Source organism: Podarcis pityusensis (genome assembly GCF_964106645.2).
Source record: "Podarcis pityusensis genome assembly, chromosome: 4".
In the NCBI taxonomy this organism is placed as follows: Eukaryota; Metazoa; Chordata; class Lepidosauria; order Squamata; family Lacertidae; genus Podarcis; species Podarcis pityusensis.
This window is the reverse complement of record NC_138027.1, coordinates 41,763,305-41,789,020: the sequence shown is the minus strand read 5'-3', so window position 1 is coordinate 41,789,020 and position 25,716 is coordinate 41,763,305. Positions and strand designations below refer to the sequence as shown.

Sequence of the window (25,716 nt, the reverse complement as noted above, 5' to 3'; positions counted from 1 at the left end):
ACCTTAACTCCCCGTTTATGCCAGTCTCATAAGAAACAATCTGTCTAATCAGTCTGCACTGTAACTTAGCAAATTAAGAAAAAGGAAGGAAGAGGGTCCTTCACCGTCAACTTACAGTAAGCAGGAACCAGAGAATGATGATTTGCCTTCCAGATATATGCCTCTTCCTTCAGTGATTGGTATAAATACTAATCTTAATTTGGCTATGTCCCACGCAACAGAAAGCTCCTCTAAGTAGTTCGTTCTTAACCTGTGATTGCATAGAAAGATGAGCTACATGACTTTAAGACAAGCCAAATGTCACCACCCCCACAACTTCCCCTTTTTGCCGTCGGAAAAAAAATAAAAAACTTTCAATCCTTGTCCAGCACTTTCCATATCATTAGAGTAATAGAGGAGCAGGCTAGATTGATAATCTGTGGTAGCACACTGGCATTCAGCAGGATCCCTAGCAGGATCCCTAAGTTTCTAAAATGGGCTAAGAAACAAATATTAATTGAATAAATGTAGGAGTGGTGTTATTAAATGGAATCCCATCCCACTTTCATTTCTAGGCCAGCCTGGCAATGGCCCACAAAGCATGGGCCGATAACGGAACAAAAGGAGTGGCTCTGTGCCAGAAGACAAAGGGCTGGACTTTCCTCCTTCAACTGTTTGTTAGAAAGAAAAAGGCCAGAGTCGAGAGTTGAATAATATGAGCTAGAAGGTGGATGCAAAAGCTGCAGGCTAGAAAGGCAGAGAGGTGGGGGGCAGAGAGTCAGGGGGTGCTAATGCTGTGAACCCCTCCACTGTAGGCTCAGGTGGTATATATATGTGTAAATAAAGACACCTTAGGCTCTGCTGTCCAAAGGAAACGTGAACCCTGAGTGAACACCCAGAACCTCTGGAATCTCACACTGCTCCAAGATTGGGGTAGCAGCAACACAACTCACTCACCATATTCTGGCCTTTACTTCTTTATTTCAAAATTATGTCATCATTAGATAGGCTTATTGCACATTAAGAAGAGCTTCCCTATTCATAAACTATCACCTTGCAACAATTTGTTTATTTATATTTAATTACATTTATGGGCCACCTTTTCCACCCCCAAGGAGCTCAAAGTAAGAGTACATGGTTCTCCCAGTTCTCCCGCTCATTTAATCCCCACGGTGCGGAGTTCTGGGATTTCTTCCAACTCCCTTCCCCTTTACACACATCCAGATTTGGGTAGGTGTTGGGGTGGGGAGGGGGAAGAGCCATTGTTCTAGTGGGACTCATTGTTCTGGGCAGCGGCGTAGCTATCCGCTCGGGTGCCTGGTGCGGGGTGTGTGTGTGTCCTGCAGCTGGGGGCGGGGCAAGCCTCTCCAATGCTTGGAGCCTCTCCGCTGTCTCCCCCTCAGCTGTTGGGCGGCTGAGGGAGAGGCAGTAGGCAGACGCAAGTCCCATGCTGCCGTTTTAGGCAGTGTGGAACCTGCAGGCGCCTAAGCTACCACATCACTCCTAAAAAGTTTTGTGAGCCCAATTTTTATTTTAAACTCATTTTGTCACCCCCCTCAGTGATGACACCCAGGGCAGCCCGCACCCTCCACCTCCTTCCTCCTCACTGCTTCTGTGTTCTGCTAGTGCAACCAATTTACTTTTTTTACTTGGGCATTTGGATAGACATTTTGTCACTCTTGCAGGGTGGTGATATAAATGTGATTTGTTGTGGTGGTTTGAATTATCATATTGTTTTGCTTTATTGTCTATTGTACACTTGTTCTGGGACTGATTTCAATAATGAGCAGGTTATAAACTACCTAAATAGCGTATCAGCCCATTAGTGGGGCTCATCCTGATCTGCCCAGCCATTTTCTTCTGTTGCCACAAGGCACGTTTGAGGCCTGCTGCTCTTATCACCAGGGTTGAGGTAAGGCTCAAAGGCTGGTCCATTCAGCTTCTATACATCTTGTTCTCCCCCTCCCCCTTCACTAGAAGCAGCAAAATATTTTGGGCTGATGTTCTGTGGTTTAATTATGTTGTGTTTATTCCTGCAGATTTTGATATGGGGGATATATTTTTTTAAGCGTTTGCTTTTATGGACATGAACATTAGCTTTTTCTTTCTCTATTCCACTCCCCACCTCCAGTTGCCATTGAAACATTTGGCCAGACCCAGGAATGTTCACTTGACTTTTTTCTTTAAATGGGAATCCCCAAGTTATACTGTAGCTGGGTGGTGCCTTCTCATTACCTAGCTTGGTCAAGTGGTATTATTTGAACAGAGTACTGTTTATTTTCCTCTCTTGTCACAGCAACCCTGAAAAAGCAGTTTCTCTTCATCCATTGCCTTTCTAATCTGGGAAGGAAGGGTACATCCATTTCTTCAAGACTGGTGAGGAGAACTTGCAATGTAGGCCTTTCCCCATCTGGTCCCTTTTATGTTTTGAAAAACTGGAAAATGGATTAGTGTTCTTCAGCTTCTTTACTTCCCTTTAAAACTTTTAAAGGCTTTACATTTCTGTTTGCCTTTCTATTTCTATCAAGATGTGGCAGTGTGTAAGGTAAAAGGTAAAGGTAAAGGACCCCTGGACAGTTAAGTTCAGTCAAAGGCGACTATGGGGTGCGGAGCTCATCTTACTTTCAGGCCGAGGGAGCTGGTGTTTGTCCACAGACAGCTTTCTGGGTCCATGTGGCCAGCATGACTAAATCGCTTCTGGTGTAATGGAACACCGTGACAAAAGCCAGAGCACACAGAAACGCCATTTACCTTCCCGCAGCAGCGGTACCTATTTATCTACTTGCACTGGCATGCTTATGAACTGTTGAGTTGGCAGGAGTTGGGACAGAGCAATGGGAGCTCATTCTGTCGCGGGGATTCGAACCACTGACCTTCTGATCAGCAAGCCCAAGAGGCCCAGTGGTTTAGACCATAGCACTACCCACATCCCATATATAGTGGTACCTCGGGTTACAGACGCTTCAGGTTACAGATTCCGCTAACCCAGAAATAGTGCTTCAGGTTAAGAACTTTGATTCAGGATGAGAACAGAAATCGCACAGCGGCGGCGGCAGCGGGAGGCCCCATTAGCTAAAGTGGTACCTCAGGTTAAGAACAGTTTCAGGTTCAGAACGGACCTCCAGAATGAATTAAGTTCTTAACCGGAGGTACCACTGTACTAATTATACACAAATGACAAATGTTCTTTAGATGATGTTCCCTATTCCTGGGGTCTAGTAGAGACCAAAGGCCTGACCTGAATCACTTAGTCATACATGGTGAATAAGAAATATTGCCCATTCTGGTGTAACACTGCTTCTGATTGGCTCACTGGGGTAGCCAACATGGCATCATGAGGACTTTCCCTGGCATCTACAAAGTCTTGGAGCCTACCCTTCCCCCCCCAGGTCATTCTCCCCTACAGTGGCAAATGCGGTTACCTCCTCCCACCCACTGCTCTCAAAAGTACGTAGAGTTGAAGGAAGAAGTTGGAGAAAGAATTCTGTTTCTCATTTTCTCTTTCATTTTTTTTTTTTTTTGAAAATGATATTTATTGAAGTTTCAAAAAAGGTTACAAAAATAGGGAAAAGAAAAGAAAAAAAAGAAAAAATACAAAATACAGAAAAGTAAAAGCACTTAAAAACAAATCAATCTTTCCATGTCTTGTCTTTCATTTACTTGTTTCCCTGACCTCCTCACACCTCCCTTTTTTGTATTCCAGTTCAGTTAGCTAATTCAGCAAATCCTTTCCCTCTTTGTTTTTATCCTAATCCTTTAACTTAATATATTGTAACTTTAGATTCTCACCTGTTAACAATCCATTTTTACATACTCCTTTGTAATATTGCTGCTAAAACCACGTAACTTCATTCTGACATCATTCTAACATTCATTAATTTTACAGTATTTCTGTAAATAGTCTTTAAATTTCTTCCAATCTTCTTCCACCAACTCTTCTCCCTGGTCTCGGATTCTGCCAGTCATTTCCGCCATCTCATTTTCTCTTTCAAGTCTATTTGCTTTTCAAGGCTCCAATTGGCACCTTGAGAAGCTGAACAGAAAGTGGAGCTACTGAGAGGGGAGAAGGGATGAAAGGGCACCTCAATCTGGGAAACTGAGGGGGTGTTGGTAAAGTGACCTGGGAAGAGATTGGAGGGGAGGAATGTGAGGTGCCACAGAAATTGGGTGGGGGCATGCAGAATTGTGTTGGGACTGGTAAAACAGATAATTTCAACTCTTGATCTGTGATTTGATGGTGGCTTTATTACCACCCTATCTAAAAGTCACTAAGCTCCAAGAGGAGGGTCCATGCCTTGGATAAAAGTTTTGTGGTGCTGAGTTTACTTGGGAATCTACCACTGCAAGGTATGATATGACAGTGGTTTTTGGGGACCCCATTTAAAACAATACAAATTAAAGGGAACCCATTTTAATTCTACTAGATCAGTATATATTTAGGCTCCATCTATCGGGGGGGGGGAGAGGAGAGAGAAAACCAACCTCATAATCTGTTTGTGATGATAAACTAAAATCCATTTCGCATTTACTTCTGCCACCCTGTCTCCCCCACCCTATATTTGTGCCTTTGATAATTTGCACCTAAATGTTTTTGTTGCTGTTGTTGTATGTTAAACTGACTGTTCCACTTATTTTTTACCTTAAGAATGTTTAACAGGATGTTTTCCATCAGAGCTGGGTGAATTTATTACAGAACAGCTGCAATCTGAACATACATAGGGACATTTACTATCAGTATAGGTGGTTATGAGCAGGAGGGGAAATAGCCCACAAGTGTGCTATTTTTGGGTGCAGTTGACCTCAGTGCACACTCCATGCATTCACTTCCCACTCTGAGGATGGGACTGAAATTTGAACACTCTAGTGCACAGGTAAAAGGTAAAGGGACCCCTGACCATTAGGTCCAGTCGTGACCGACTCTGGGGTTGTGGCGCTCATCTCACTTTATTGGCCGAGGGAGCTTCCAGGTCATGTGGCCAGCATGATTAAGCCACTTCTGGTGAACCAGAGCAGCACACGGAAACACTGTTTACCTTCCCTCCAGAGCGGTACCTATTTATCTACTTGCACTTTGATGTGCTTTCGAACTGCTAGGTTGGCAGGAGCAGGGACCGAGCAATGGGAGCTCACTCCATCGTGGGGATTTGAACCACCGACCTTCTGATCGGCAAGTCCTAGGCTCTGTGGTTTAACCCACAGCGCCACCCGCATCCCAGAGTGCACAGGTACATAGGGCCAAACACAACATGACACTGATTGCATGAATGCAATTAACAAACTTTTTTTTTAAAAAATGCAGCAATCAGAGCCCAAGCAATATTGGAGCTGTGAAGGATGGAGAGATAAAGTTTTACAATTTAACTTCTTGCCTTAATCAGGATGAAAATATCCCCTATGCTATTTGCTTCAGAAGGAAAGCCTCTATTGGCAGCATCATTTTCAAATGCACCCTTAGCATTTGTCTAAAAAGTAAAAAAGACTAACAAAATAGTGATAGTGCTTTACAAAGGCCAGTAAATACTAGGGATTACCCTTGCTAACTTCAAACATTTGGAGCACATGCTGATGGATGGAGCAAGCTTGCTTTCTCCTGCTCCAAAGGCTAGGACCTCAACCAATGGCTTCAAGTTCCAAGAAGGGAGATTCCGACTAAACATCAGAAATACCTTTCTGACAGTAAAAGTTGTTCAACAGTGGAACAGACTTCCAGGAGAGGTGGTGGACACTTGTTCCTTGGAGCCTTTTAAGCAGAGGCTGGATGGCCATCTGTCATGTACGATCCAGTTGAGATGCCTGCATTGCAGGGGGTTGGGCTAGATGACCCTCGGGGTCCCTTCAACTCTAAAATTCTATGCTTTTATTTTATAAACCTTGAAGGATGCTGTAAAGGCACTAAAGGCCATTAAAACCACTGGAATGATTTCTTTTAAAATTCAGAGGAACTGGTTGGAAATCTAAAGGTTAAGACTTTATTTCCTAAGGAGCTAACATGTCACAGGCTAAAAAGAGGAAGAACACTGGTTTAGCAAAAGAGGAAGATGCTTAAACCATCCGGCATGCCTGAGAAAGTTTTCATGTTCTCTCTTTAAATCAAACAAACAATGGAAAATAGAAGCCATTTGGAAAATTATATATCGTTCTTGGAAATTGAGTCTTCTTAGCAGTGCTTGTGGGATCTCTTAGAAATGTTGCCAGCAGGACAGTTACTCAAACTGACAGTAGATCCTTATTTTATCAGGTTGCCCTTGTTACTAAAATAAAATGAAATAAAAATGATAACATCCTCTTTATCTCTTAAACTGAAAGCAGCTCACGGGATTAAAAATAAATCCTAATTCAAGCAACAATCAATAAACTGATACATACAACAAAAGAAGTTGCAGCAGAAAAATAAACCAGAATCCCTTACGATTCTGCCACCTGAGGCAGCTGCCTCAGACCACCTCATGGGCAGGCTGGCCCTGCAAAAAAAATTCAAAGTCCCACACAAAGTTTGCCCTAATGGCCCAGCCTGCACCAAGTGGTTCAATTAAATAATTTTAGGCTCTGAATTTAATGGTCTTAAGGGGCATCCCTCTTTAAATTCAGTGTCTTACTTCATTTGCTTCAAAATGTGGTAAACCCATCTTGCTGCGCATTGAACCTACAGTGAGGGGGGGGGGAAGTATTTGATCCCCTGCTAAATTGCCCATTTGCCCTCTGATGAAGAAATGACTACTTTGGAATCTGCTGGATTGATTGCTTCTGTCGACAGGTGTCTTTTGTACAGGTACTGTAACGAGCTGGGATTACAGGTAAGACCTCTCCCTTACAGCAGGTACTTCTAATCTCAGCTCGTTACATACAGTGAAGATACCAGGTAGCCTGACATCTGGCTGGTTGATATACTTATTTCACTCATTATAATGATCATCAATCTCTGACTTTTGTCTTCTGGGTTTTTGGGGGTTTTCCTGTTGTTATTCTGTCTCTCACAGCTACAATAAACCTACCATTAAAATTATGGACCGGTCATTTCTTTGACAGAGGGCAAACGGGCAAATTTAGCAGGGGATCAAATACTTTTTCCCCTCACTGTAATTTAGACACCCTGACCGCCAATAGTCCTTGATCTGTCCCTCAGGCTGTTTTATTTTAACTGTCCCACGTCCACCTATAATATAGTAAATACCATAATCACTGAGTTTCATTTTATTACTGCTATTATCTGTTTTCCGTTTTACTTACAGAATAAATCTATGCATGTCTACTTAGAACAGGGCTGACCCAAGGTATTTTGGTGGCTGAGGCAAATACTTTTTTTCATCACTGTATCTTATCTCCAGTGCTATTTAATATCTACAGTAAGCCATTGGGAAAGATCACTAGGAGTTTTGGGGTGAGGTGCCATCAGTATGCTGATAGTATTTGAATGTAATTCTTCATAACTTTTGCATCAGGAGAGGCTGGGCTATTGCCTGGAGACAGTGATGAAATGGATGAGGAAAAGAAAGCTGAGCTTGAATCTCATGAAGATGGAGGCACTGCGGGTCAGAAGTTCCCATTCTGAGAAGTTGGCCAGTTGCCTTCCCTGCACGGGGTTGCACTTCCTCTGAAGGAGAAGGTTCTCAATTTGGGGGTGCTCCTGGATCCCGCGCTGTCACTGGAAGCTCAGGTAGCCTCAGTGACTAGAAGTGCCTTTTACCAACTGCAGCTGGTTTAACAGCTACGGCCACTGCTAGACCAGGAAAGCATTGCCACAGTAGCTCATGTGCTAGTTACTTCAAGTCTTGATTACTGCAATGCACTCTATGTGCATGATTCTAAAGCTGCAATTAATAATACAGTGGTACCTCTAGTTGCGGACACAATCCGTTCCAGGGTGCTGTTTGCATCCCGAAAAGCCCACAACTAGAGTGGTGTTTCTGCGCAAGCGCGAAGCGCAAGAGAGTGCTTCTGCGTGTGTGGCGAAACCCAGAAGTATACACATCCGGGTTTGCCGCGTTCGCAACCCGAAAATCCGCAACATGAAGAGGTATGACTGTAATGATAATAATGATTTATTATTTATACCCCACCCATCAGGCTGGGTTTCCCCAGCCACTCTGGGCAGCTCCCAACAGAATATTAAAAACACGATAAAACCTCAAACATTAAAAACTTCCCCAAACAGGGCTGCCTTCAGATGTCTTCTAAAAGTCAGATAGTTGTTTATTTCCTTGACATCTGATGGGAGGATGTTCCACAGGGTGGGCGCTACTACTGAGAAGGCCCTCTGCCTGGTTCCCTGTAACCTCACTTCTCGCAGTGAGGGAACCACCAGAAGGCCCTCGGAGCTGAACCGCAGTGTCCAAGCTGAACGATAAGGATGGAGACGCTCCTTCAGGTATACTGGGCTGAGGCTGTTTAGGGCTTTAAACACTTTGAATTGTGCTCAGAAACATACTGGGAGCCAGTGTAGGTCTTTCAGGACTGGTGTTATATGGTCTTGGTGGCCACTTCCTGTCACCATTCTAGCTGCTGTTTTCTGGATTAATTGTAGTTTCTGGGTCACCTTCAAAGGTAGCCCCACGTAGAGCACATTGTAGTAGTCCAAGCAGGAGATACGTAGAGCATGCACCACTCTAGCGAGACAGTCTGCGGGCAGGTAGGGTCTCAGCCTGCGTACCAGGTGGAGCTGGTAGACAGCTGCCCCAGACACAGTTAGTGCAGGATGATGCAGCACGATTGCTGACAGGAGTGAGGCCCTGTCAGCATGTAACACCTGTGCTCAGAGATCTGCATTGGTTGCCAATTTGCTACTGGGCCAAGTTCAAGGTGTTACTATTAGCATATAAAGCCCGTAACAAACTTGAGACCAGTTTACCTACAAGATTGCCGTACCCCACATGTGGCCAGTCAACGGCTTCAATTGACGGTACTGGCACTACTACAGGTGCCACATAATATTCGTTCTGCATTTGTAAGAACTTAATTGTTCAATGTGGCAGCACCTGCACTTTAAATTTCCTTCCTACTGAAATCAAGCAGGATCCTTCACTGTACTCTTTTAAGCCCCTGCTAAAAACATTCCTGTTTAAACAAATCTACCCACATGCTAAGGAAGTTGAGGTATATTAAATCTGTTTCAGTATTTTAACTGTTTTATATTTTGTAAACCGCTTTGAGGGTTGTTTGTTTTTTACAATCAAGCAGTGTATACATTTTATGAAATAAAGACATAATACACACACACAAACCCTACAGCTCCAGTTAACGCACACACAGAAGTTTCCCACCACTTTACCTCCCAATCCTCCTTCCCGGTCACAAAAATAATTGCAAATGATTAAATAAAAATCAGTATTACAAAAATATACTCACACTCTCCGTCCATCGATCTCTCTTAAGAAACATGAATGAAAAAATAAGTTACTTAAACTTGCAACCACACCTTTCTCTTTGCTAGCTGCAAAGAATGACTGTGAGCTATTTGGAGGCGCGGCCTATAAGGAAACAATTCTGTGTATACTCAGGACTGATCATAAAACAGCCCTCCCTTATCTTACAGAGTTGCTGGAGTTTTCTTATAACAAGAGGCAGGTGAAACCTGCACAACTGGGGCTGAAACTGGCAGTCTTACTGATACTAAAACTTTCACATAGCTTTTCTGCTCAGAAACCTGAGGGGTGGGGTATCCTCTTGGCGATAGCTGTACTTTTGGATTAGGGTTTGCTGAATGCTGCAGAGACTTGATTGACAGACATGTTTGTAGAGAGTTCTAATAGAAGCATAACATGCATGTGGAACAGGAAAGAGGGTGTGGCTTTAAGATCCTAGGAGGAAAAAAAACAAAAACACAAATTGCTTGACCTTCCCCTTGGGAGGACTGTGCCCCAGTAGGCAGTGGAACAGCCTCCACTGCTATGAAGGATTTCTAAAACTATGTTGGTACCTCGGGTTACATACGCTTCAGGTTACAGACTCCGCTAACCCAGAAATAGTACCTCGGGTTAAGAACTTTGCTTCAGGATGAGAACAGAAATTGTGCTCCGGTGGTGCGGCGGCAGCGGGAGTCCCCATTAGCTAAAGCGGTGCTTCAGGTTAAGAACAGTTTCAGGTTAAGAATGGACCTCTGGAACGAATTAAGTTCTTAACCCGAGATACCACTGTACTGAGTAAAATGACCCACCTGTATCTGTTCCTCTTGTGACATTCACCAGTACTTTCTGATTCTCCTAACTGCAAAATACAGTATGGAGCAAGGTGGCAAAAAATGAAGATGTGGCAGCCTCCCAGGAAATGTTACCAGAGAAAATAATAAAGTGTCTCTTATGCAAGCACAAAACCAATGCATTCCCTTGGTATCTTGGGATGGGGGAAAATGGTGTTTTTCTATGTACACAAACATCCATTTCTAGGATGCTGTTGTAACAAAGTGAAATCTCAAGGGGGGAAGACACATGGAAAATGCACAGTGCACAGCACATATATTATGTTCAAAACTTCAGTGATAGTGGAAAGAGACAGACAGAGAGGAAGACTTAAAATTGCCAGTGGGATTTTTCAGTATTTTATGTTGGACCTACAAAGCCCTATGAAATGGTGTGGTAGTGTGGCTTGCAAAGCTGCACTTAATATTAATGTTAAAATTTCAAAGACCTTTTGAAAATGCAATGCACTGGATCCTTTGTAGCTTCATTTTGTAATTCTGCAAAACACAGGAGATTCAAGCCACGGTTTTCTTGACTAGGTTCAGACTGGCTCAGAGCAGTTTCACATGTACATTCTGCTTGCCGAAAGTTCAATAGGTTTCGGTAGACATGATGTATCCCAGGAAGCACACAAGTGCATGCTCAAGTGTTGTCTAGCATTACAAGGAGCCTCATCTGTAGTAGCAGTGCTTGTCTAGGAATCCGGTCCACATTTCCACACACAGCACAGGTAACATCCAGCTGCGTAAACAAGACAGCTCTCAGAGTCGGCTCACACAACCCCAACACCCACATTTACTCAAACATTGGCCCCAGTGAGTTCAATGGCACCTACCATGCCCAACCTTACCTACCACGCAGTTCTAGGCTCGGAAGTTAGCTCCACTGAATTCAGTTTTCAGTGGGGTAGCCCTATGACTCCCCTACACAAAACGCAACCACCACATGTGTCCTGGCACTTTAAAGTCTAACACCGTCTGCTGAGCTGAGGCAGAAGTTTTTGTTGACTACAATCTATCCATAGTTGTCAACCGTCCCTTATTTGGCGGGAAACTCCCTTATCCCAGCGCCGTTTCCTGCTGCTGTCCTGGATTGATGATGTCCCTTAAATTTCCCGGGTTTCATGCTCACCCGGCTCAGGAGGGAAGCAGCGGCTCGGGGTTCTCCGCTGCGAGAGAGAGCGAGAGAGAGAGCGTGCACGAGCTGCCACGTCTCCATCTCTCCCTTTTCCCCCTCAGGGGAGCATCGTGAGGAGACGGGTGGTGGCGGGCGGGCAGGCAGCCCCTCTCTTGCGAGACTTTCGCTGCGCTGCCAGGAGAAGCTGGAGGTGGCAGTAGTGGTGGCGGCTGAGGAGGCGGCCCGAGGGAGGAGGAAGAGGAGGGGATGGGAAGGGACGCAGAAGGGTGGCGCTTCAGTGGCCACCGCCGCGCCGCAACCGCCTCATTCCAGGCTCGCAGGTGGCATGGGCGAAAGTCTCTCTCCCTCTCTCTTGTGCGGGGAAGGGCCGATGGAACTCCTCGCGCCAGGATGACAGCAGCCCCGACGTGCTGCTTAGCATACCCTCCAACCAGCGCAGCATCTTAATGTAGTGATTTCCCCCTCTGCATCCCTTTCATAACTCTATTTTTATAAATCATTTATCCATCCATAGTTCAAATTTTTACTACAAGTTTTCTGTCAATCCTACCAATGTATGTAACTCTTTACAATAGCTTTTCAAATAAATTATATACTTTCCCCCTTCTTTATTAAAGAGGTCTTCTTCCTGGTTTCTAATTCTGCCTGTAAGCTTTGCCATCTCGACCTCCTTCATCAGTTTTGTCTGCCCCTCTTCTTTGGTCGGAGTTGTAGACCCTTAGGATGATCTAGTCCAACCCCCTGCAAAACACAGTCACAGCAAAAGCAGCACGAGTGCCGGATTTCTGTATAAACTAAGCCAAAATCCCTTATTTTGGCTGCTGATCCCTTATTTTCGAGGCTGCTGGTCCCTTATTTTCAAATCTGTAAGTTGACAGCTATGAATCTATCCCATCAGATTCTACGGGGCGGGAGTGGAAGGGAAGTCACCGTTTCTGTTTGTTATTATGTAATGTACCTATTTTGTTTTTTTATACTGTCATCCGCGCTGTGATCCTCGGCTGACGGGCGACATATACATTTAATAAATAAGTATTGAGCGTTGATTCTAATTTACAGTTGTGTGTGCGTGAGAGAGAGAGAGAGAGAGAGAGAGACCCTGCGTTTTAAATCGTACAGCCTCGAAGAGGGACGCTTCCCTACTCAGATTTTCACTCTTAAATTCGCTTCCACGCGGCGTGTAGTCGCGCGTTTGTTGACCGACAGATTAGAGGCATCTCCCCCCCCCCCCCGCTCGCTGCTTGCAATCCAGCCCCGAAGAAGCGATCACATGATTAGGATGGGCCCTCCTCTTCGCCCGCGGTCTCTCCCAAAGTAGCTCCTCTCCAGTTCACTCGCCGCTGACGAAGGAGCGCAGGCCAGCTACTTAGTCAGGGGGACGACCGGCGCTCGGAGATTGGCTGCGGCGGCTGCTGTTTCTGTTTCTGCGCGGCTTGGGCGCAAGTCCTGCCTCTCCTCCCCTTTCACTTTCCTTTAAGGGGGTTTCCTGCCCGGGCTTCTGCCTGCATCGCCGGTAAAACTCAACTGCAAGTATCTTTCGCGCGGCGAACAAATCCATGTTTGGGAGCTTGCAAAGCCGGCCCAACTCAGGGGGCGCCCGCCTGGGCTTGTGCTTCTGCCGCTTGGTGCTGGCGGCAGCGTGCAGCGCCCGATTCTGTTCTTTCTCGGAAGTAAGGCCCGCGAAGCGCAGAAGCTCTTCCCTCCCAATCCAGGCTAGGCATCAGACGGCCGGTTTAACCCGGCAACCCCCCACCCCCAGGGAGCGCTTACTCGCAAGCAGGGCCCGCTGCAAGGGCACAGAGTTGTAGTAGCCTCGGAGTAAGGAAAACCCAGTGGATAAGCCCCCCCCCCAAGTTCCACACCACAGCGTGGAGCCGCCGGGTAACGGCCTGCAATCCCAAACCCGCCCACCTGACAGTGGGGGTGGAGGGGGGCGTTGAACTGAACAGGTCTTGCTTCTGAGCAGAGGCCAGATTGCGCGGTGTGCTTAGGATCGCAGCCTTGGATTTATTGGGGGGGGGGTGCTGGACACCGACTTGTCATCGTCCTCTGTCTGGCTCTGTCTAGCAGATTCGAAAGGACTCGTTCAACAACGGTTGTTTAAAATTGCTTTCTTTTGACCCCAAGTGCTCAGAAAAAAATCTGTCAAAATCTTTCTACAATTTCTACTTTTAGTTTTTATTTATTGACTTGATTGAGGGGCGGGCAGCTGCCCCCCCCCCCCCAGCTACGCCCGTGCAGCCTGAGTCACGGCAAACCAAGCGCGCATCTCCCAAACCCGGGAAGTTTCCACTTTGCGCCTCGGCGGATCCCGCTTCTTCGAGGGGGGTTGACTTAACTCCGAAGTTTGCATTGCATTGCATTGGCAACCGTCGCTAAGGATGGGTGGCGCGGGCTGAGGCGTCTCCCTTAGCTCAGAAGGAAGTCCATTCCCCGCTTTTTTCCATCCACCCTGAGAGAGACAAGCCCTCGAGAAGCCGAAAGCACTTGGAGGTCCGAACAGAAGCAGCCTCTGGGGCTGGAGTTTGCGTAGAGTGGGAAGGGAAACTCATTGTTTTTTCCTCCTTTTTAAAACCCGGGCATTATGAGGAAGGGGTCAAGCGGCGAGCCCAGGGCGCTGGGGGTGGAGTCATCTTTCAGGGGCGGTGTACGCCCTTCTGCTGGGAATCGACGGGGCGTGAGGAAGCGCAGCTGCTGCCTGCTCGGAAGAGGGCAGGAAATGGTCGCGGAATGCTATTCATTTCTACCCAGAGCAGCCGGATTTAACCACCACAGCCGCCAGAATAAGACAAGGAAACGTGACAGGGCCAGCTAGAACAAGGCAGCTCGCCTAAGATGGCAGCCAGGCTTTTCAAGCATAGGCACCTTTCTCCCAAGAAGCAGCCCCACACATACTGTGTGAATTGGGCCCTCTTGCAAAAAAAAAAGCAAAAAAACAAAAAAAGGGGGGAGCATTATATCACATGCAGGTTGGTAACCGCTTGTGGGCCGAGCGGAGTTTCCCTCCACACCCCCAATATATCGGGGGCTACATGCAAATAACACTGTATGATGTCTGAGGCACAGGATGTTGACAGGTGACACTTTCCCCATAATTGCATTTCCCGACTGGCAAAGGTTTATTTAACCTGTTGAACCTTTGACTGCTGTTAAAAGTGCAAGAGCCCCGGAGCCCCGCAACGGCAACCCTAAGACAGTCAAGGAATGCAAGTTTCATGAGATATATAAACCGGATAGACAAACCTTTAATCGGTGGCAATGCTGCCAGAGTCCGTGCAAGACCGGGTGTGGTATTTTAGATGGCAGTGGGGGTGGGGGGTGGTCTGTGTCAAAAGATACTTACAGTCTACTGTAACCAAAAGGCAGGTGACCATGTTTAGGAAAATCCAATATGGAATTGTTCAGAAGCATGCTTAGAACATTTATGGCAGGTATTTCATACCTCACAATATCTACAGTGATGTAGATATTTTGCCCTTTCTCCTTTCCTTTAGGAGCAAGAAAAGGAATGTGAGCCTTTAACATGATGATGTTGATTTTAGTGATTGTACCACCAGCAGCAACTCACCGCCAGAAATCCCCCTATTTTTTCTCCATGAGTGGGAAAGCAATGAATCACTCTCCCCTCCTCTCCATGTTGCTACTAAAACCAATCTAACTGTCCCACAACTGCATTTTCATTAAACAACAACAACCCAACAGCAAGAGATTAGGTAACAGCCTTTGATTACCCTGCAGGGTTGTCAAATGTTCTGTGCCCTTCCTCAGAACAACATTAGTAGAACAACGTACCTCCGGTTGTGAACAGGATCTGTTCCGGAGGCCCAGCCATATCCTGAGGATTTTGCAACCAGAGGTGTCTGTTCTGTGTAGAGCGCTTCTGCGCATGCATGAGCTGCGAAACACTTCCAGGTTTGCCGCTTTCGCAACCTGAAGTTTACGTTACCCGAGGATAACATAACCCGAGGTTCCACTGGATTCACATTCGCATTATCAGGGAATTATTTAATGCTTCTGCAGATTAAAAAAAAATCAGATTTTTAAAAAATTGCATAAAACTAAACCCTTATTAGGGACGCGGGTGGCGCTGCGGGTTAAACCACAGAGCCTAGGACTTGCCGATCAGAAGGTCAGAGGTTCGAATCCCCGCGACGGGGTGAGCTCCCGCCGCTCGGTCCCTGCTTCTGCCAACCTAGCAGTTCGAAATCACGTCAAAGTGCAAGTAGATAAATAGGAACCACTCCGACGGGAAGGTAAACGGCGTTTCCGTGCGCTGCTCTGGTTCCCCAGAAGCGGCTTAGTCATGCTGGCCACATGACCCGGAAGGTGTACACCGGCTCCCTCGGCTAATAAAGCGAGATGAGCGCTGCAACCCCAGAGTCAGTCACGACTGGGCCTAACGGTCAGGGGTCCCTTTACCTTTAAACCCGTATTAGAAAGCACATTCACTTCTATCATTGCTGCTACCTTTTAATTTTGGGTGACTTTTGCCCAGTCATTGCTGCAGTACAACCTTGGATTTCTCCGTTATTTTACCTGAGCGACTATTGCTTTTCTACCAGGAAATCAAAAGAAACTAGCTTCAAATTGAACCAGGAAGTTGCTTCAAAATAAAGTAGGCAGGCCTTCTTCATTAGTGGAGTCTTGAGAGAAAATATAGAGTGACAACCCACCCCCAAAGGAAGTCTCAAAAACGACTCCAAAATGAATCAGAAAGTTCCTTCTCCTTTATCTGTAGGAGTGACTTCTTGGGTCATTTGAAAGCTTATTGATTTATTTAAAATACTGTTTAAAAGCTAGTGTGTGCGCGCATATATACCAATTGTTTTCAGAAGTTACCTTTTTAATGTATATGTCCTGCAGGCAGACTTAGGTGGCAGGTTACATCTACAGCACTGTTCACATGATCAAAACGTTCGCACCCTGAAAAGTTCGCAGCTAGAGCAGTGCTTCTGCGCAAGCGCGAAGCGCGAGAGAGTGCTTCTGCGCGTGTGGCGAAACCCGGAAGTATACACATAATGGGAGCAGGCCTAAGCTGGAGCAGGACCGCAATGGTAAGTCCTGCCCTTGGACGTATGCACATTCGTTTGCACATCTGCAGTGTGTGTACAGGTGTTTGATCATGCAGACAGTGCATGAGCACTGTTCATAGGATCAAACATATGTAGGGAGAGCAGGATTGAGGCTTGATCTTTCTGGGATTTTGAAGGATGTATATCAAGCACTCACAAGCATGAACGAGACTGAATTTATAGAGACAGGCAGGGACCAAATATATTTAACAGGATCCCTGCTCTTTGTGTACTGTAGGTTGATTTTCTTAGACATTTTGACCACATTGCAGTTTTAACCTGTTTTTCATCAGAGGCTTTATTGATTGCAAACTATTGTTTTGCGTGAGGACAGAACATGTGTTCGGGCCTGCAAGAGAACTATGAGGCTGCCATGGTGCTGAGTGCCGTTGGAGACGCCTTGGGCTATTACAATAAAAAATGGGAGTTCGTGCGCAGCGGTGAGAAGATTCACAGCGAGTTGGCCAAAATGGGCGGCCTGAACAAGCTCAACGTGGCAGGCTGGAGGGTCAGCGACGACACCGTCATGCACTTGGCTACTGCTGAAGCCTTGGCAGCAGCTGGGGAAAACCCAGACTTAACCCACTTGTATAAACTCATTGCAACAAACTACAGAGATTGCATGGATGACATGGATGGACGAGCTCCAGGTAATCTTTCCTAAACTTTTAAACATATGAAAATAGAAGGCAGCAGTTTCTGGATCATGCATGTTCTATGTGTTCAGATTGGAACATGATGTTTCCCAAAGGCCTTAGAGACATGCAGTACAGTGGTACCTCGGGTTAAGTACTTAATTCGTTCCGGAGGTCTGTTCTTAACCTGAAACTGTTCTTAACCTGAAGCACCACTTTAGCTAATGGGGCCTCCTGCTGCCGCCACACCACTGAAGCACGATTTCTGTTCTCATCCTGAAGTAAAGTTCTTAACCCGAGGTACTATTTCTGGGTTAGCAGAGTCTGTAACCTGAAGCGTCTGTAACCTGAAGCATATGTAACCCGAGGTACCACTGTACTATTAGAAAGGGTTCCTTTCACAACTCTGTCCAGTGGCTGCAGTCAACTTTTACGGCTCTCATTAATTTAATGCTCAGCTGTGTTTTCTGGTCAGATCTCATAAAAGCAGGGAGTGGGAACCTTCAGGCCTGCCAGAGGATGTTAGCATCTCTGACCACTGGCCATGCTGGTATGAAATCTAGAGGGCTGCAAGCTTCCCACCCTTGCATTATTTCCCCATGAGCTTCAAATTTCTGCTGAGGTTTGAACCTGTGATTCCCATGGCTGTAGCCAAATCTCTCAATTTCTGGCTCACCTCATCTCATACTTTGATATCAGTAGGAATGGACCTCGGTGCAATGAGAAACTTTCCCTCTGCTTCAGCTTTCCATCTTCAGGAGGACACTTTGCTCTTCCACTTAGAATACAAACATTGAGTGTGTTATCCTCCAGATGTTGGACTGCAGCTTCTATCAGCCATGATCAGTATGACCAGTTGTCAGGGATGATGGGAATTGTAGTTCAAGAATATCTTTAAGGTTACAGATTCCTCCATCCCTGACTTAGAGTTAACATCCAGCCTTCCCACTAAATATACTCTGTTTAGAATCTAGTATATTTTAGTTCACTCCCATTCTGTGAAATGGATATCTCCTAATTCAGTAAACATGCTGGCTGCTACATATTGTCCGTTGTTGGCAAAAGGCCTATATATCTTCAGAAAGAACCACTTTGTTTCTTTGCAGTGAGAAGCATGGGCTCATCTGGGCCTTTCATTTCAAAGTATTTAGCTCCTGCCAGAGAGCTAGGAAACAAGAGTAGGGCTGCATGGCAAGTTGGCATTCATTTGTTTGCTTTTTTCATCCCAAGATTGAGGAACCACTTTAAGGAAGAGGTGTGCGTCCTTTTTCTTCCATCTCTCTTCAGTTACTTTCCCCTCCTGTGATGATGATTACATGTGTGGCTGTGTTACATTTCCAGTGGCTGGAATGGGGAATTTGGGAAGTATTGATTGTATGCACTCCAGTCTGTGGATTCTGAGCTTTTCAACAACATAAGAGCCAAGTGTGCCAGAGATGATAAGCAGCTCAAAACGGGATTTGCATAGGACATCTGTTCATAAAAAAATAAGATGGCTGAATCTATCTATTCAAAGTTGTACCATATGCTCTGCAAAAGGAATATTATGATGCACGAGGATGCTGTGAACCCATCACAGGAGCCTGAAACACAATTCAGAGTTTGCCTTTTGACTGCATTTGGGTGATAGTCTCTCTTAGAAGCAATGGACTTTTCCTGAGTCCAGCTAGGTTAGAAGGAATCACTGGGCAAAGTGGGTTGCTTCTGCACTAGGTGTTTTCTGACGACTTCCACTCCTTCACTTCACGGAAAATCCTGGTGATGTTCCTGCTGAAATGTTGCATTCCAGCGTTTCCCATTATGCTTTCTTTTAATGTCTGATTTGGGTTTTTTCCCCTGAGTTTCAGAGCACTTCTGGGCCTCTGGGCTTGCGTTTCTTCCGTTCCAGGTCTCTTCTGCTATTACATTGCTAGCTTGTGCTAGGCTTTTAAATGTATTTATTTATTGCCTACCTGCACTTGGGAAGCTGCCATTTAGCTTAGTCTTATCTATTTGACTAGCTGGTGATGGCTCTCCATGGTTCCAGACAGGTATTTCCCAGCATGCAAAGCATATGCTCCTCCACTGAACTGCAGTTCTTCCCCTGAAAACTTCCTGATTGCACCAAAGCAAAAGTACCATAGCAAATAACTTCAGGAAAATGTTCACTGGTGTGATCATTGTAGCCCCAAACTGCGAGGGGTGGAGCTTCCTGCTACAGTGAGCTGGGAAAGAGGATTGTGAAACTGTCAGATGATTTGCAAACCTGTTAGAGACTGATGAAATTCAGGGGATTCCCCACTGCCCCACCCCTGAAAAGGCTTTGGGGGGGAATCCCCCTACCTGCACTGTCCCTGGGAAAGGCTTTCTCAGCAGGAAGACACTGCTGCTTTGCCAACCTCACCATGGCTTGATTTGACTGGAAGGCTCAATGAAGCCTGGAATGCGCCAATGAACTTTTAAAAAACAACAAAGTAAGTTTTATGTACTTGCGCTTCAGTGCAACAAGGCAGTTCTGGACATGGACACCCACACGCCCCACAGTGTTATCTGCAAGCTTAGGTGTGACACTGCCCTTGTTAAGCCACATTACTATTGTCTTGGAAATTTCATGGTGTAACAAGGAGCACGCACACACACAAAGGATAGAAAATACATCATATGAACCCTTAAATATATACAGTGAGAAAATGCATTTGAAAGTGGGAATGAGAGAAACAAAATAGTTTGAATGAAAGTGTCACCAAAGAGAACATTTGAGACAACGTAGAGTATAATGCCAGGCACAGGGTACAAGTTGGGAAATCCCCTGTTCTAATTTTGGTGCTGTAATTAATTCACTTGGTTTTAGTGTGAATATGGTGACGAAACTACTAGACTCCTGTTATTACTCAGCTGTACTTTCATTATCGAGCTGATGTGTGGAATCATGTTGATGACTTGACATTTATATAGCACTTTCCTTAAATATTTAGACTTCCAGAAAGTGGAAGCTGTGATGTTGCTTATGTAGCAGCATCAGTGTATCATGTTTGTATGCATGCATGCATACTGTATTTGCATATTTTGGAACTAAAATCCAGACATCAGTTTCTTTGCCCTGCTGGTGGCACAGCTTAGTCCTCCACCAGAATGGTAGCAATGGGTTCAGGTTTGTGTACCAGGCTGAGAACAGCCGGTCACTCAGACCTTGCTACCTGCACGGGACCTTGTGTATCCTCCAATCTCTAGGCTAGCACAATCCACAAATATCTTATGGGACTGGAGGCTGTGTGATAGCACTCCTGATAGCCTGAAATCCCTTTGGCAAGCACCTAAAATTGCAATGTTGAAGGCTGCCTGTCAAGACTATTGGTCCATGTTGCTTAGTACTGCCTACAACAGGAATAGCCAAAGTGGTGCTTTCTAGCTGCTCCCATCAGCTGCAGTCAGCATGGACACCTGTTGTCTAACAACAGCTGCAGGGCACCCACCCTGGCTATCCACCATTTCCACTGACTGACAGTTCTCCAGGGATTGGTGTTGTTCCCAGCTCTACCTGGAGATGGAAGGGATTGGACCTGGGCTCTTCTGCAGGCAAATATGTGCTCTGCCACTGATCTACAGTCTCTCTCCTGGACACGGGCAATAAAATGTGTCAACTGAAGTTGGTGGAGCAACCAAATGGGGACAATAAGAGCGTAGTTGTACAAGCAGTCACAGCTGATGATCAGAATTTGAATAATAGTTATATTACCAGGGTCTGTTGCCCCACTTGCCAACCCAACCTATCTGCCTTCCCCTTGCCCACCCACTCCTCCCTTTTGCCCTCAACTATCCCTTCACAGCTCACCCAAACCACCACTCCCCACCCCAACCCCCTTTTAAAAAGAGGGATAAGCGCTTTAGAGAACAATTGGCCAAACTACTTTCTGAAGTGCCTCTGCCCCTTAAAACAGCTTGCCTGGGCTGCCTGCCCTCCACACTGCTTGCCTGCTTGTCTACCTGTTGTTGTGCTGCAACTGCAGCATGACAACAGCTTTACATGTTTATGTACATAGGAAAAAGTCAGCAAGCTGACTTAGGCTGCAATTCTATGTATATTTACATGACAATAAGCCTCATCCGTGGGGTATTGTAAGACTTAATTTCTGGGTACACATATAAGGATCTGTTTTCCTTATGAACCATGGTATGCAAATGGAGCATAAGAAATGCTTTTAAGATTGTACAGCAGATGAAAAGATTGTCAATAGGTAGCTGGGAAGAATGTAGTTCACTTCATTTAGAGCTTGTGTGTGTTTAGATACGATGCTAATTTCCTAATGGTACATATTGAATATCCTAAATAACTGCAGGCCAATACATAAAAAAAAATCCAACTTTAAAGCTGCGGCAGCTTTAAAGATGGGCATCTGGTATCTATGAACTCTTGGGTGATGCAATTCAAGAATGCTAAGAAGAGTCCTGTCTGATCAGAAGGGTTGATTTAAGAGTCTGTTCTGTGAACATGAGCTGATCTTGGGAGACACCCCAGCCAGTTTCACATGTCTGAGCTGTGGGAGTTTCCTAGTTATAACATGCTGTCACCATGCAATTCCCTCCTAGTATGGAGTAAGGGTACACTTGTCACCTCTTTTCCACTTCCACAGTGCACTTGTTTGCTTGTAGATGGGCTGGGGAGAAAGGGGACATTATTTTTTGCTTGATAGCAATTTGGCAGAGGTCCTTGATGGAACCTTCCACCCCCCCTCCCAATATTCATCATTGATTGGGATCTCTAGAGATTTATGGAATAAAAAACACCCCCTGCTCCTGCTCAGCTCAAAACAGAAGGACCACCTTCTGCCAAACCCAAGATCTGTTTCAGGGGTAGCCAACAGGGTGCCCTCCTGATTACGTTAGACCACAACTCCCATCAGCCCCAGCCAGGATGACCTGTGGCCAGGAATAATGGGATCTGTAGTCCAACAACACCTGGAGGGTGCGGTATTGGCTGTGTCATAGGGAGGGTGACTCCCTGCTCTGGTAACTTTCAGACTGGATTGTTGCAGTAATGGTGCTGCCCTCAAGAGATTCAGAAACTGTGACTGGTCCAAAAAAAGCAGCAACCAGATTACTGGCTGGGGTTCACATTTAGAACTCACTCTGGAACCTTATGAGAGATTACTAGTAATAAATATTATTAAGAAGAAATAATGATAAACAGCAGTATTAATACATATAGTTGTTAGTGTTATTAAATCTTGTTATTCATAATGATAGTCCTATTAAAACCTCAGGAAATCAGTGCTTATTGATCGAAAGCATTAAAATTGTTACCTGGTGCTTGTGTGTAGACCATACAGGTTGAGGATGCTTAACTTCAGGTCAGCCTGAGATGCAAATGAACAATCAGGGCAGATGTACAAGTTTCCCACCTTTCCCACCCTTCTTAGGTGATACCTGCATGGCATACGCCTTGAGATTGGATCCAGACAAGCCGGATAGCTGGATACCCGACTTCTCTGAAACAGGAGGAGGGTGTGGTGCAGCCATGCGGTCAATGTGCATTGGACTGAGGTTTCGTCACCCAGAAGAGCTGGAAAAATTGATTGCAGTAAGCATAGAGAGTGGTCGGATGACTCACCACAACCCTACTGGCTACCTTGGATCCCTGGCTTCTGCTCTCTTCACTTCTTATGCCATAAATCGCAAGCCACTCCAGGAGTGGGGGAAAGGGCTCATGGAGGTGCTACCAATGGCAAAAGTCCATATCCAGAAGGCAGGTTCCTTTGTGGAGAAGAACTTGCAGCGCTGGTAAGTAATACACATTTTGGAAGTCGGAAGGTTCTAAAAGCCATCTGATAGATTGAAATAGTTACCGATATGATGTTGAGAAAGTATGAAGTGTACCTCCTCATCGGAAAGTCCGGAGGGTGGCAACACAAGAATGGGCCTTCTCTGCAGTGACTCCCCGTCTGTGGAATGCTCTCCCCAGGGAAGTTCTCCTGGCGCCTTCATTATACATCTTTAGGCGCCAGGTGAAAATGTTCCTTTTTAACCAGGTCTTTGGTTGATCTAATTTGCATCCTATGCCCTTTAAAAAAATTGGTGGGGGGTTGGGGGGGGGGAAGCTATTGGTTTGTTTTATTTTGATTATGTATTTTGTGGTTTTATATTTTGATTTTATTCTGTGAACTGCCCTGAGATCTCCGGGTATAGGATGGTATATAAAATCAAAAAATAATAGTAATGTTCCTTGTGCTGGTGACCAAGATAGAGGGGAAGGAAATGGATGCTGCTTATTACCCTGGAACAGGATTCCCCAAACCTGGGTTTCCAGCTGTTTTCAAACTACAATTCCCCTTATCCCTAGCTAGCAGGGATGATGGCAATTGTATTCCAAAAACATCTGGAGACCCAAGTATTTGAAACCCTGCTGTATAATATTGAAACATTGACCCTGAAGTACATATGTACTACAACAGAGAAAGCATTTCCTGATCTGCAGATGTCTCAAAATGTGCTGGATGTTAAGACTTTCTAAGTTTATACTGGGTTTATTTTTATATTCATACAAGGCATATACAAATACAGTCTTAATGTGAAATCCTAGATATTTACATAACTTCCCATGGATTTCTGTTTCTTAGGAACTACTTTGAAAGGGAGTGGAAGAAGTACCTGGAAACTAGAGGCATTTCAGATGGGAAATCTCCTCCATCCTTCCCCGAAGTGTATGGTGTGAAAGAGAGAGATGAATTCTACACGTCCTTGAGCTACTCTGGCTGGGGAGGTGCAAGTGGGCATGATGCTCCCATGATTGCTTATGACGCCATCCTTGGTGCTGAGAACTGGATTGAATTGGCTCACAGGGGTTTCTTCCATGGTGGGGACAGTGACTCCACTGCGGTCATGGCTGCATGCTGGTGGGGGGCAATGCACGGCTTCAAAGGCATCAATGCGAATAACTATAAGGAAATTGAGTATAGAGACCGATTGGAGAAAGTAGCGAGGAAACTCTATCACCTGAGCTTGACTGCAGAGCAGTGAAGTCACACTTGCAGGGCAAGACATCCCCTGCAGAGAACTGGAAGTTGCTAACTAATAGCCTCTGGTGCTGTTCATCCTTGCCAAGCAAATAGTGCAGTAAGTAAAGAGATTTAAATATAGCAAAATAAAAGGCCTACTCTTACAAGCTCTTTCTTGATGCATTAACACTGAGTGTAAAGTCTGCGTGGATGCAAATTATCAGTGAAATACTAGTGTGGGCCAATAAACTTAAGAAACCTATAAGACGGTGTAAATGTGAGTGGCACAACACAAAAGTTACCGTATTTTTCGCTCTGTAGGACGCACCTTGTTTTAGAGTGGGAGAACAAGAAAAAAAAATCTCCCCCTTTCTGTGCAGCGCCCCTTCAGCGAAGCAGCAGGAGGCGCTGTGCAGAGAGGGGGAGATTTTTTTCTTCTTGTTCCCCCCCTCTAAAACAAGGTGTGTTCAGTGCATTCAAGGTGCATTCAGTCGCCTTCAGTGAAGGCAACCCGAAGCCTCCGGAGCGCAGCAGGAGTTCCTGCTGCGCTCGGGAGGCTTCGGGTTCCTTTCGACCTGCTCCCTGAGGTTGTGGGGCTGGCGGTGGGGGGAGCCCGGCTTTCCCCCATCCCCAGCCCCAAAGAGCAGGTCGGGGCTGGCGGGGGAAGCCCACCGCCCCCAGCCCCATGGACCACACGTTCACTCCATAAGACGCACAGACATTTCCCCTTAGATTTTAAGAGGGAAAAAGTGCGTCCTATGGAGCAAAAGGTACGGTAGGTAGCGGGGGTGGGGGGATATCACAGCAACTAGTTGTGGCCATTATTTCTAAAATTTGTCATGAACAAAGATATTTGGGTGGCGTTTTCGCAGGTCTTTGACTTTGAGTGTTTAGTATCAGACACAACTTTGCTGTCAAATTCTATACGGTGGTACCTCGGGTTACAGATGCTTCAGGTTACAGATTCTGCTAACCCAGAAATAGTACTTCGGGTTAAGAACTTTGCTTCAGGATGAGAACAGAAATTGTGAGGCACGGCAGCAGCAGGAGGCCCCATTAGCTAAAGTGGTACCTCAGGTTAAGAACAGTTTCAGGTTAAGAACGGACCTCTAGAACGAATTAAGTTCTTAACCCGAGGTACCACTGTACTTTGTAGGCTACAAATGTTTTTCCTTAGATCTTGATTGGGAGTGGAACATTTTCAAGATTGGGAATCTACGGGCACATCTTTCCCCAGTAATACGGGTATTATTTCGTGCTAGTTGTGTGCTAGACCCTACCAAAAAGTTGCCATAGTCACAATGTGCCTCTGTCTCTAAAGCTGGTATAAGGCTTTTCAGTAAGGGTTGAGGCATCAAACTTCAAAGTGGAAACTGTGCCTTCTAAGTGATGGGTCGATAGATCTGATTGGCTAAGGCAGAGGTGGGGAACCTGTGGCCCTCCAAATGTTGCTGGACTCCAGCTCCCATCATCCTGGCCATTGGCTGTGCTGGCTGAGGCTGATGGGATTTGGAGTCCAGTTACCAGTCTGTGGAATCTTCTCCCGAGGGTTAGACGCCTGGCCCCACTGCTGTCAGTTTTTAGGTGCAAGGCTAAGATAATTTTTTATTTACCTAGGACTTTGGATGTTAAGTGTATCAGACATAGTTTGCAGTTTGCCTTTCAGCTGGTTTTATATGCTTTTTATTAAGTCACTTTGCGAAATTTCTTTTCTGACCGTTCATGTGATATGGAAGTTAAGCGTGTCAGA

At 45.6% G+C, this 25,716-nt stretch overlaps 2 protein-coding genes across 5 annotated transcripts in view; one reads left to right on the top strand and one right to left on the bottom strand.

Moving 5' to 3' along the window:
- Positions 1–10,858, bottom strand: part of CD80 (CD80 molecule) — a 37,967-nt gene extending 27,109 nt beyond the window's left edge. Inside the window, exons 1-3 of one of the 2 annotated variants that reach the window (XM_081003942.1) lie at positions 10,600–10,858; positions 9,322–9,773; positions 116–250 (exon numbers count right to left, since the gene is read on the bottom strand). The gene's annotated coding sequence lies outside the window, so the exon portion shown is untranslated. Of the gene's footprint in view, positions 1–115; positions 251–9,321; positions 10,192–10,599 lie in introns of those variants that run through there. The other variant, XM_081003941.1, reaches the window with a different exon arrangement.
- Positions 10,859–12,596: 1,738 nt separating this feature from the next.
- Positions 12,597–24,231, top strand: ADPRH (ADP-ribosylarginine hydrolase). Of its 3 annotated transcripts, XM_081001541.1 has the most exons (5): positions 12,669–12,801; positions 16,152–16,342; positions 16,695–17,010; positions 22,392–22,752; positions 23,589–24,231. In XM_081001541.1, exons 2-5 carry the CDS (start codon positions 16,307–16,309, stop codon positions 23,986–23,988), a joined length of 1,113 nt encoding a protein of 370 aa, XP_080857667.1. In that variant the 5' UTR covers positions 12,669–12,801; positions 16,152–16,306; the 3' UTR covers positions 23,989–24,231. The 3 variants fall into 3 exon arrangements, with proteins under 3 accessions (XP_080857668.1, XP_080857667.1, XP_080857666.1); XM_081001542.1 differs by lacking the exon at positions 16,152–16,342 and having other exon boundaries at positions 12,597–12,801; XM_081001540.1 differs by lacking the exons at positions 12,669–12,801; positions 16,152–16,342 and adding an exon at positions 12,819–12,958.
- The last annotated feature ends 1,485 nt before the right edge of the window (positions 24,232–25,716 follow it).